The following is a 12,543-nucleotide window of genomic DNA, read 5'->3' on the forward strand; positions in this document are numbered from 1 at the left end:
ACAGGCATTACGTCTGTAGAGCCCTGGAGTTTGACAGTGACAGTGACAGCCATGCAGTGGCATGGCAGTGCAGCCTGTTGTGGCCCGAATCGAATTAAACCAATTTTATCTTCGGATTTTCCTTATTTTCCTTATCGTAGAGCAAATAACAGCGAGTTGGGTATTCCCTTTGGAATTTATTGTGTAATGTGGTCCCGTGTTTGGGAGATAGGGATAATATCGCAAGAGTTTTTAACAACGTGCGAAGAATGAGTAATATCAATCGTGATATCATAGGACTTCATTGTTTGCACCATTAATTCAGTGATTATTGCAACCTTCAACTTATTTAGTGTTTTAAAAAGAACGATGTTGTTACGTTGTGCGGCGTTATTTTTGTTTGTAAATGTTGTGAGGACATCTGGGGTTGCCGGATTGAGTAAGGATTTTGTAAGTGATGTTAATGCGAGATACTCGTTATGGCCGTCGATTCACCATGGGATGAGATTGATGACGATTCGTAAACGCGAGGTGGAAACGCAAACGACAGTGAAGCCAGAAGTACCCTCTGGTCAAGCTGTGGCTCAGGCTAATTCAGAAGTTGGAATCCCGGGCGCTAGTGAAGGACAATCTACTGTGAAGAGTGGAACTAAGATTTCTGAGACACCTGTTCTGCCTCACTCTACTGATAAGCCTCAGTCACCCAATGTTTCTAATTCACCTGTATTGGTTAATCCACCTGTGCCTCCAAATAATGCAACCAAAACTGATAAGGATGGTGAAAAACCTCCAATCACAAATAAAACAGGTTTGTAAACTGTAGTAGCATGTTTTGTTTAAAATATTCTTTACATGTATATAGCTATGAAAGTTTACATTTATATTATGTTCTCCATATAATATGATTATCAAGGGTTTACTGGTGATAATAAAGCGAGATTATTTTTCATTGAAATAAGAAATTTGTGTAAATTGCACATCATTCAAATTTCAAAAACCAGTTTGCTCAACTTGTTGGGTTTCACCAGTAAACCCTCATTATATGCAATTCATTAATAGACAAAATGAAAATGTCAAGTCAACTTTTGATACTACTATGACTATAACTTGTAACACAATATACTTAATTGCATATACTTACATTTTATAACTAACTTCCAAAGTTTTGAGGATGGGGTTGTCCCCGTAGTCTCCAAGGAAGTTGGCTTAAACTTGCCATTAACATCTTCTGAGAGTCCGCACAAGTTTTTTAAATACCTGCAGTTGGTCTTGTTTATTGTTATGCATGTTTTGTTTTAACTATTGATATGCTTTTCTGTACAAAGCATATTCTTTGTAAGCATAATCAGATTAGGAATCAGCACAATAAAACAAAAATAGCACAATAACAGCTCTTAATATATATTTGCAGAATTCACAAATATTTTTATTAATGTGTTAGTCTTATATTTTTTATGTATGTATGATATTTATCTGTATAAGTATCTTGTTGCCTAGTTCCCATAGTAAATAAATAAATATTATAGGATTCTTACACAGATTGACTGAGTCCCACGGTAAGCTCAAGAAGGCTTGTGTTGCAGGTACTCAGACAACAATATATTTAAAATACAAATACTTATACATAGAAAACATCCATGACTCTGAAACGAATATCTGGCTCATCACACAAATAAATGCCCTAATAATACATATATTTCATGTAGATAGCCATTTAGTATGCTAAGCCCAAAAGTTAATTATCAGTGTATTTACATTTCAGTGCAGAAACCTGATAAAAAAAACACAACAAGTGATAATTCAACAAGTGTTGACAAAACAAATAATGACAAAACAGAATTACATAATGCAACAGCAGGGGAAGCACCTAAAATCAACCTGAGTGACCCAGGGGTTGTGAAGAGGGCGGCTATAGTGTTTGGAGGGTTTGCTCTGCTGGCAACAGCTTACTACTTCTTCATATACAGGTAAATTAAATTGTTATTTCGTACATAATGATATGATGATTTAAGCAGCATCCAAATAACACTATCGTAGCATTGTAGCGATAGAAATTGTAAATGTGTCGCTTTACTTCAAACCTGGCTAAATCCATTCTGCTTTAAGGTTAAATATATAAAAAATATAATATGATCTGAAAGATAATCAACCTTATAGCAGAATCGATTTACCCAGTTTTGAAGTTAAGCGACACAAATGCAATGCCTAGGCCTGAATGCCTGATATTGGAACTAGATATGGTTTTGGCCCTTTTAAAGTCCTCTCATCCAATATTGCTTATTCATTTCTAAAGAATCAATATTTTACAAGCTCTTATTTACTTTCACCTGCCCCAGTGTCTGTCTGTAATCAAATCTAGTAAGTTAAATTTGTCCCACTTCCCGGTTTCCGATTGAGCTGAAATTTTGCACACATGTAAATCACATGACAATGCAATATTATGGTATCATGCAGCTGATCTGATAATGGAGCAGAAAGGTGGCCATAGGAACTCGGTAATGAAATGTCGTATCCTCATTGAGTAAGGGGTTTTTAGAAATGTCTCGGAGAGCAGTAGACGACTGTTTATCGCCAACTGTAACTACTGTTCTTTGTAGTTACAGTTGGCGATAAAAGCTTCTACCAATAATGAAGTATTTGCGAAAATCTAAATATTCCATCATGGTGTAGTAATAAGGAAAAGCAAACCCATAATAATAATAACTGAGAACTAGTTTTCCCTAAATACAGAGGAAGGTGGTATGCTTACTTTTGGCTACCTTACATATACTGAATACTAGTGATAGACAATTTACCGAAAATTTACCCCACATCTGCTGTTGTTGTTTTTTCCTTGATTATATTGGCTTGGCTATTTTGTATTAAAAGTATACTTTCATAGTGTGAGGAACAATAAAAATAAAAAATATAGTAAATGTGTTATCTTGTTATTAAATTTTCTCAACAAATACATTGTGTGACAATAATATTACAAACCTATATTTCCAGGAAAAAAGCTAACACCAATGATGCTAAAAACACACACAGCTCTATTGATCCAAATCAATTCCGCTATGGTGTGCTACAATCCGAAGACAAAAGGAGTAACATGGAGTTATCCAGGGTGCCGCTGACGATGGAGTCAGATGAAGACGACGATGAGGACTTGGAGATATTTGACTTAGGACAGAAGAAAAAGTCACTATCATATATCAACTTACAACAACATGATGAAGATATCGTCTTAAATGACTCGAGAAGTATAGATATGGAGAATCTCCTTGTGGACATTGACGACACGAACACGGACACTCTGATCAATTGGTCTGGTAATGGTAGTAAGTCTGTTTTATAATAAGTGTTTAGATTGCATTGCTCTTAAAATTTTGTTTTATTTTTTTATTGATTTGTTCATATAAAATATGTGACCTTTTAGAAAAGATACTCGGAATGTTATTCCAAAAAGGGTTGACAAATTTTATATGAATCAACACGAAAATGTTGCATTTAAGAAGATCTTATTGATAAATTGTTTATTGTTGTAATTAGACATATAACTCTATGTCTATGTTAATTGAGTATGTTTAAGCGCCTAACTGCTGAGCGGAGGCCTTTTACATATGGAATAAAATTCTTAAAATACGCGTCATAGGATGTTATGTTGAATGACTGTGTAGCATTAAGTCTGGTACTTATTGAATCAAGGCCATGTATTTGAAATTGAACAAGACTCAATGAGTCTTGCATGCCGTAGCAACAAACAATTGTTTGTGAGTATTCAGTCATGCCTGATAACATATGTAAATACTTAGTTGGATTTCGTTTCGTTGTATGATTCTTGACCTTGGATTCGCTTTGAGCAAATTATGTCTAAGTTTACATTGTTATCAACTTATCATGTTTAGCTAAAAAAGGGAACGACGTTTTTTATAAAACGTAATACTGTTGTTAGTAAGATCTGTGGGTATACCTAACAAGATATCGTCACTACTTTTAAAAAAACTTGTATCTTCGTCTGTCAATGAAAAGAAAATTGTAGTAAGTATGTATGGAATGCATATAGACTTACTGCGTTTTAACTTTGAGGAACAGCGTGAGATACGAGATTTTTTAAAAGTAGTGACAATATGTATAGCACATATTTTCGATCAAAGGTGTATTAAAAGTTTGTGTTGGTTTAGATACTAAATTTTACAAATGAGCGCACTAAGGAATGTGGCGGTCTTTTTTAATACCAAAAATTACTATGTCTTGGCTTACTTTATTACTAAACATAGAAGTGAAAATACTAATTTTTAAACTTCAAAAAGATGGTGATAAAAATTTAGACAGGCTGCACACCCTTTTTGTTACCAGATGGTCCTTAGGCTTGCCTGAGAATGTTCACATGTAATAGTACCTATGTTGAAGGTTGTGTTATGATTTTCTTTACCTTTTGGCGTGGAAAGCTTTTGAAATTGATTGTAGATCTCAGTACTGATTTTATAAAAGTAGAAGCTAGACGGTTTGCTTCTTACCTACAGGTTCACCCATGATAGGTTTACATACCTCTGATAATAACTAAGCAATCAAATCTCTCATTCATAATGTTGTAGGTGCTTAGTTAACAATGTTAACATGGCAATCGTTTACGCGTTGGAACTAATATGGAAGAGTAGACAAACAGGAAGCGTTTTTTTATGCAAATGTATGTTTATCGTCTCGCATTCCATATTTTATTTATTTTGAGGAATTGATGTTGCATTTATCCGAGCATTTTTGGTATCTGGACAGCTCGAGGTTATAATATTGTAATGGTGTAAATTAAATATATGTCTGCCTAAATTGGACCTAAGTTATCTAGGGTAAACTACCCAATGTTTGCACTGCCTGTAGTTTTATTAAAAAGTTAATATGTACCAAACATTAGTGTTAGGTAGTTTACCTTACTGCGAAATTCAACTTATTTTTTTTGTGCAAATGTAACGAATTCTCCGTTAAAATTTAAGAATAAGATATAAGATAAAACTTTGAAGGCTTTGAAGTTTAGGTAGATACAGTCACCGGCATAAATACCTAAGTGATGATTTCTGTACCTTGTCGCTTTAAATCGTTTGAAAATTTCGTATGACATTTCAAACAAGACGCTAATGTGACAAGGTATAGAAATCATCACATATTTATGCCGGTGACTGTACCTACCAAATACTAATTTTCTGTCTGTCCTATGTTTGTAATACATTGTATACTACTGATTAAGCACCATTGCATTGGTATGTTATTTTGTAAGAATATCAGATTATAATTATTTTTGTAAATTTTATTTAAAGTATTGCCTTTTTCAAGTTTTTTTCTAAAAGTGCCATTAATTTTTTTATAAAGTCGCGGTTATTGAAATCTTGTGAAATACCTACATGCACGCATCTTATAGTTGTTTTTTTTGGAAATCTGTATCTGTGTGTCTTAAAAGATGTGTATAATAACGGGGGATCCAAATCCAGACGTGATGTTTCTTCGTACAATCTTCTCTAATTGACAATTTGATTGTGCGCGGACGCAAAACAAACTTAAGGCTCAAATCAGGTTGCGGAGATTCGGACGTCCAAATGCCAACTTCAATGAAGTGGAATTAGCATTTGGCGGAATTGGCGAAATTGGCAAAGCTAAAGGAAAATGATATATAATGTAAATTTTACACAAACATATCAGTAATAGGCAGATGTAGGCCTAATTATAACAAATTTAGCACGTAATAACAATATTAGAAGCCTCTCTTTTTGCCTTCCTTACGGCTCATCCACGACATTGGTTTAAGCGCGACAGCCATACGTGCGAATGAAAAGTCCCATCGCTGTGTCTCGCTCCAATGTATGGCCGCCGCTCACCGCTGTCGCGCTTAGACCAATGTCGTGGCTTTGCCGTTAGAACTGAGATAGCGTTTACAATGCAAATAGCCTTAAAATGTCTACCACTTGAACCACCATACTTTAAGTGCTGATCCAATATTTTCCTGAACTTGGTGGGGTAGGTATATTCATAATAAGGGCCAGTTGCATCAACCACAGTTAACAGACACGTAAACGTCACACTACAGAAGTCTATGGACATTCCCATATATATTATACAAAAATTCGGTGACAGACGGTTTGGTACAATTGACCCCTAGCTATAGCTGTGTCATCCACCATAACTGCTGCTTGCTTTGTATTGCCATAGGTACTAACTATATTTTTGACACGATTTATATTAAAACCGAAATAAATTACACATATGAAAGAAAAAGTGACCAAGGCCTCCAGTGCCTGAGGCTATCATATTCTATTGTTTTCTATTATATGTGTAATTTATTTCGGTTTTAATTTATATTTATAGTAGGGTGTCCTGTCGTTTCGCCAAAAAACGTTTCGTCAAATTTCATTTCCCAATAATCATATCGCAATAGTTTCATTTCCCAAAGTATTGTTTGGCAAAGGTATGTTTCGCAATGAATTTGTTTGGTCAAATTATCATTTGGCACAATTTTACTTAGTCAAATTTTATTTAGACAAAACTTTATTTCGCAAACGTTTTTAATGGCAAAACATATATCCCAAAAACATGTTTGGTCAAAATTTCACATCGCAAATTTCGAAAATATTTAGGCATTTTCATTAGGCAAACTGGAAATGGCTTTTTAAAGTAATTAAAAATTAATAGAAAAAAAAAGAGCTAGAACATAATGGTCTTGAAAACATAAGGTTTCTTTTTAATAAAATGTATTCGGACATGTAAGTGAAAATGTCATCCTTGACATTTGCAGCAGGAGGAAAAAAAGTACGACATACACATTATTTCACACAAATATTGGACACAAAGTATAAAATCAACAAACAAATTTCTAGTGCGCCATTTAATTACAATATATTGGGAAATGGAAATTTTGCCTAACAATACCTTTGACTAAATAATATTTGGTAAAATGAAATTTGACCAAGTTAATATTTTGGGAAACAAATACTTGCCAAAAAAAGTTTTGCTAAATGTCTATTTGCGATAAGTTGTTTTGCCAAACGTTTATTTGGGAAATGATAATTTGGGAATAATAGTTTGGGATGTGAAACTTTGGGAAACGTTTTTTGGCGAATCGTCAGTAAACCATATAGTAGTGTGATTACTTTAAGGTACAAATAAACGTTTGGCAAAACAACTTACCGCAAATTGACATTTAGCAAAACTTTTTTTGGCAAGTATTTGTTTCCCAAAATATTTACTTGGTCAAATTTCATTTTACCAAATATTATTTAGTCAAAGGTATTGTTAGGCAAAATTTCCATTTCCCAATATATTGTAATTAAATGGCGCACTAGAAATTTGTTTGTTGATTTTATACTTTGTGTCCAAGATTTGTGTGAAATAATGTGTATATCGTACTTTTTTTCCTCCTGCTGCAAATGTCAAGGATGACATTTTCACTTACATGTCCGGATACATTTTATTAAAAAGAAACCTTATGGTTTCAAGACCATTATGTTCTATTAATTTTTAATTACTTTAAAAAGCCATTTCCAGTTTGCTCACTGTCAACCTAACACGCTCCTCCTCGCTTCGCTCGTCGTCGCACCTAAACTGACCCTGTCGCACACGAGTTTTCTGTTACAATACTAATAAAATTATTACATTACATTTATGTCTTGTAATATTTATTGTCAAACGTGGTTTTGCATGGTGTAATTTGTAGAAACATTTTTTGACAAAAAATAGTTGACAAAATAATTTTGTCCAGTAATTAATTTGACAAAAATAAAGTTTAGCAAACTTTTCTTGTCCAACTGAAGCCTTGGGAATAAAACTGAAATTATCATTTGACAATTTTCAGTTAATTTTGCCAAAAAATTTTTCGGTAAATTAAATTAATCCCGTAGAAATGAAAATGAAAATGCCTAAATATTTTCGAAATTTGCGATGTGAAATTTTGACCAAACATGTTTTTGGGATATAAGTTTTGCCATTAAAAACGTTTGCGAAATAAAATTTTGTCTAAATAAAATTTGACTTAGTAAAATTGTGCCAAATGATAATTTGACCAAACAAATTCATTGCGAAACATACCTTTGCCAAACAATACTTTGGGAAATGAAACTATTGCGATATGATTATTGGGAAATGAAATTTGACGAAACGTTTTTTGGCGAAACGGCAGGACACCGTCACCAGACTTTAGTCGGGAGCCATGTTGGGTCTTTCCAACTTTCTCTTACTAGAAAGTAGGCTCTGGCAAAGGATTTTGACTCTAAAAGTATGGCACCTGTACAAAATTCGTTAGGTTTTAAGTAGTCATCGGAACAGTCAGGTTGCCGGAACATCTTGAATTGAGTTTTCCAAATGTCGTGTAGTTAATAAGTATTTGCCACGCTATTAACATTTTAATTCGCTTAGAGATATCAATGAGTATCAATTGTAAATACAGAAGTACACACCAGTCACAATTACAGTACAGTACAATACGTCACAGTTAGTCACAGTTACGATACTGCGATATGTCACTGGTCATAAATGTCTTAAGCCGGCAACAGACAGTCTTAACATTCATAATCTAAAAAAGAAGATTTGTATACAATCTGTCAGATCAATCTGAAAATTCGTAATAAGAGTGTGTGTGGACAGTTGCAAAATTGTATGGAACTCCGTGCATTATGATTTTTCAGATTAGGAAATTTAAGACGGTCTGTTGCCGGCTTTAATCTATCTCATATAGGTAACCTGTATAGGCATAACGCAAATTAGTTGTGTCATCGTCCCTGAATGAAACAATCTGAGACCTGCCGTACGAGAGTTATGAGCCAGTTTATAAAAAAGTGCCAAAATGTAAACGTTTGCTTCAATATCTAGCAGCAATATCTATTATACAAATAAATTGGTTTTGGCTCTGTGTGTAATAATTATGTACTTAGTTCCATAGCTGGGCATTAACTCGTTAATCCGTTCATCGTTAATTAACGAAGTTAACATTTCGATTAACGGATTAACTTTTAAGTTAACTGTAAAAAATGTTAACGGATTCGTTAACTTCCGTTAAATTTCATCGAGTCCGTTAATCGTTAATCCAGCATCCCAGGCGGCTCGCTGCGCCGCGAAGACCACGTTCTTACTGCTACTGTAAAAGCCCGTAGTACGGCAAAACCTAGGATTTATCGGTAAAAGCAGATCCGGCGGTTATAAACAGTCTAAAGACCAATTGGCGACTTTGGATCACTTATTCGAGATCTTCTAAATCTTATTAGGCGTGCTAGATCGATCACTAACCTGGGAATAGAGTGCAATCATTGCATGACAGACAAATCGCGCAACCGACGCATCGAGTTAGAGTCCGGCGCGGGCCTTGGATTACTCTACCAAGTTATCGTGGCCCACAGCATCGAGTTGTCATCTCAAATCTCAATCTGAAGAACCGACGCACCACGATCGCGACCTCATGAATGACCCAATAATTACCAATCCGAAGTAAAACCTAGGATTTAGCCAACCAACGGCGGTAAAAGCCCGAAGAGACTGTAATTATTACATTTCGGTTTTTTACCGATTGGCGTCACAGGTTTTAATGGTTTTTGGTGGATACTTAGTAAATAGATATACATAATACCTACAGTGAAGTCCTATTTTTATGACGTGTTAACGGATTATCGATTAACTTTAACTTCCGTTAAATCTACCGAAATGTATCGCTTTAACGATTAACGAAGTTAACTTTTTAAGTGACGGATTAACGATTATCGAAGTTAACTATTTGATTAACGGTGCCCAGCTATGCTTAGTTCAAGTCGGCTACCCGAGCTAGTCTCCTAGACTCTTAGTAGTTACAATGCTGATGTCCAACACAAATCACTATGAATATTTAATGAATTCTTTGTAGTTATAAGGTACTTAATAGGTTAATTGTACCTTCCACACTTACACTAGCCTTTGTATAAACATTCGAAATCGTTACGTAAGTTTCTTCAACCTAAAGTTTCCAAAACATTCCGCTTGGCGCGCTGTTCCAATGCCTAATACAAAATGAGACTTACCGAAACGGTTTCGAATTTTTATACTAGAGGCAATGTTCAGTATCTAATGGACCCATCACTTCTAAGCTTTGGACTGTGATAGTAGACAAGAGAGTATTTATACTAAAAATGTATATTTTTTGGACGGTCGGTGTTTGTTTGCAAGTGATATCGGAAAGTATTGGCTCTCTGTCTCGCTAAAACTTATTTAATGTGCGCTTTGTAAAGTGTAAATCTTGTTTCTACTAATAAAGTTATATTGAAAATCTATGATTTTACTTAATTCAACTACCTTCATATAATTCCAGACTAAGCTAGATTGTCTCAAATATATTAATCGGATCCAACTGACTAGTTGAATTAATTAATCAATCTGACTAGATTTCGCTGTCCTATGAATAATAAATAAAGTGCATTGCCCTTGAAGGTCTTTAGGGTAGTCGAAAATCACAATAAGGGACGTCAAGCTGTACCAACCCTAATAAATCCATTATTGCTAAGGCGCCTATTTCGCTCGATGCGGATAACAGTGTCCGACCATGGTCCTGCGTAGTTGTGTAATTATATAGACTGTCTACCACAAAAAGAGCGATGACTACCTATATTTTGGTATTCTACTGTTAGTGAATCTCTTCCCATGCGCGCTGTAGGTATCAACACCGCCAAAAAACTTCGCAGACAAATGCTTGCTCGTAAAACGACAAAGGTCTGATTGTAGCCGTGAGTCGAGGCACGTGCGGACTGTCTGCTGATATTGAGACAAACGAACCGCGCGTCGGCTGATGCCGAACGGGTTGTACATGCTAAGAACTTGGTATCTGAATTTTTGACCCTTGTAATATTTTCTAAATAGGACTCCAGGTTCTCATGAACAGAGGGGGAGAGAGAACAAAAACTATTAAATCAGTATTTTTGCCGTTTGAAACAGAACGTTCAAGGTTTCATCAATTTTATATTTAGGTAAATCAGTAATCCAGAACATTAAAAACGTGTCATTTCACGAAACGGGACATACACATACAAGGCCCGGGTCTAGGGACAGAACAGAATAGTTCACAGTCAACCTGTCAATAGTTTTAAGATATAAAAATTGACCTCCCATAATATGATAACGTGTGGGTCTAATGTTTCTATACTTACGGGCATTTTCAGAATTTGATGGGACCCTCCAATTAGAGTAAGTTGTTAACTAAAATTAACTCACTGTCATATTTGTGACGATAATTAAGCATTAAATTTCAATAAAAATATTGTTTTTGTGTTAGTACCCACTAAATAGCACTAGACCCTACTCATAGCGTTGTGTTCCTGCCGGTGAGTAAGGCTGCCAGAGCTCAACGAGGGTGCGGTGTGCTGATGACGGGGGGACTTACGGAACTAACTTGTTCCGTCTATTTGAGTCGTCGGCAACCCGAACCCTCCTTAGAACTTGTACACTCCTTTTTCTGCGTATTTAACACAGCAAAATGGAGTGTACAAGTTCCTAATGGGGTGTGCGCATGTGACACTCTTTGAGTTGCAGGCGTCCATAGATTACGGTGACCGCTTTCCATCAGGCGGGCCGTACGCTTGTTTGCCACCGACGTAGTATTAAAAAAAAAGTTACAAAAACTTTAAGCGACGATGTACATTGAGAATGTGAAATAAGTAAATTTTTAGACATATTTTATGCTTAATTGTCATCATAAAACTGACAGCGAGTTAATTTTTGTTAACGACTTACGCTAATTGGGGGGACCCAAATTATAAAAATGCTCATACTTTAGAAATAAAACTCGTTTTGGTACCTACCCGCATCACTGCTCGGAGCTCGACCTGAGAGACGTTACAGCCAGGGCTGTTAATGCTGCTGCCTATTGGGCATCTACTGTATAAGAAATTAAGGAACCTCGACACGATAAGAAGAACAAGAAGGTACCTACCTAATTGGATAAAAAGATTTTCGGAAGATACAAGTACTTGGTTTTGATTTTACACAGTCCGTCTTTGTTAAGGTTGAGAGATTGAATGGATTGGCAGAAATTGTTTACACGAGTCTAGTCTTACTGCCAATAGATAGAGAGTAATGAATCACTATTATAAGGGTATTTGCCGGTGCTTTATTAGCATATTAGCATAAAAAGTCTGTTGCTACGCTTTACCATTCATAGGTTTAATTTAAAGATTCGGTGCTTAATAATGATCCCACAAATTCCACAATGTTATAGGTATAACATTTATATCTGCCGCTCGTAAAAACTAGTGCCTACGCCAAATCTTGGGATTAGTTGTCAAAGCGGACCCCAGGCTCCCATGAGCCGTGGCAAATGCCGGGGTAACGCAAGGAGGAGGAGGAGGAGCTGCCAGTGTAGGAATTAGACAAACACATAAGCAAGTTTACGATGCAGACAGCAAAACAAGCATGATTAAAGTAAGTAAAAGTACCAGTGGGTTTTTTAGCATGCTGCTATTAGTGTGAAGTATCACACATCACACTAGTGATATAGTTTATTGTCGGTGCGTCCTTTCCGCTCCTTCTGAAAGTTCCAACAGATGCCACTTTCAAATTGTCAATAAATGTGGCTGAAAAGTGTCGTCCATAGGG

General features: G+C 35.5%; 1 protein-coding gene across 1 annotated transcript; it reads left to right on the plus strand.

Moving 5' to 3' along the window:
- The first annotated feature begins 68 nt into the window (after window positions 1–68).
- On the plus strand, window positions 69–5,245 carry LOC125228968. The gene is made up of 3 exons (XM_048133709.1): window positions 69–787; window positions 1,742–1,946; window positions 2,968–5,245. The coding sequence occupies exons 1-3, from the start codon at window positions 349–351 to the stop codon at window positions 3,311–3,313; spliced, it is 990 nt and encodes a 329-aa protein (XP_047989666.1). The 5' UTR covers window positions 69–348; the 3' UTR covers window positions 3,314–5,245.
- Window positions 5,246–12,543: the final 7,298 nt, after the last annotated feature.

Source organism: Leguminivora glycinivorella, chromosome 8 (genome assembly GCF_023078275.1).
Source record: "Leguminivora glycinivorella isolate SPB_JAAS2020 chromosome 8, LegGlyc_1.1, whole genome shotgun sequence".
NCBI lineage: Eukaryota > Metazoa > Arthropoda > Insecta > Lepidoptera > Tortricidae > Leguminivora > Leguminivora glycinivorella.

Bases quoted from the DNA above. Each gene is read 5' to 3' on its own strand.
- LOC125228968 (XM_048133709.1), top strand. From the start codon at position 349: ATGTTGTTACGTTGTGCGGCGTTATTTTTGTTTGTAAATGTTGTGAGG. The intron at 788-1,741 runs GTTTGTAAACTG...TTTACATTTCAG, and splicing joins TCCAATCACAAATAAAACAG to TGCAGAAACCTGATAAAAAA. The intron at 1,947-2,967 runs GTAAATTAAATT...CTATATTTCCAG, and splicing joins TACTACTTCTTCATATACAG to GAAAAAAGCTAACACCAATG.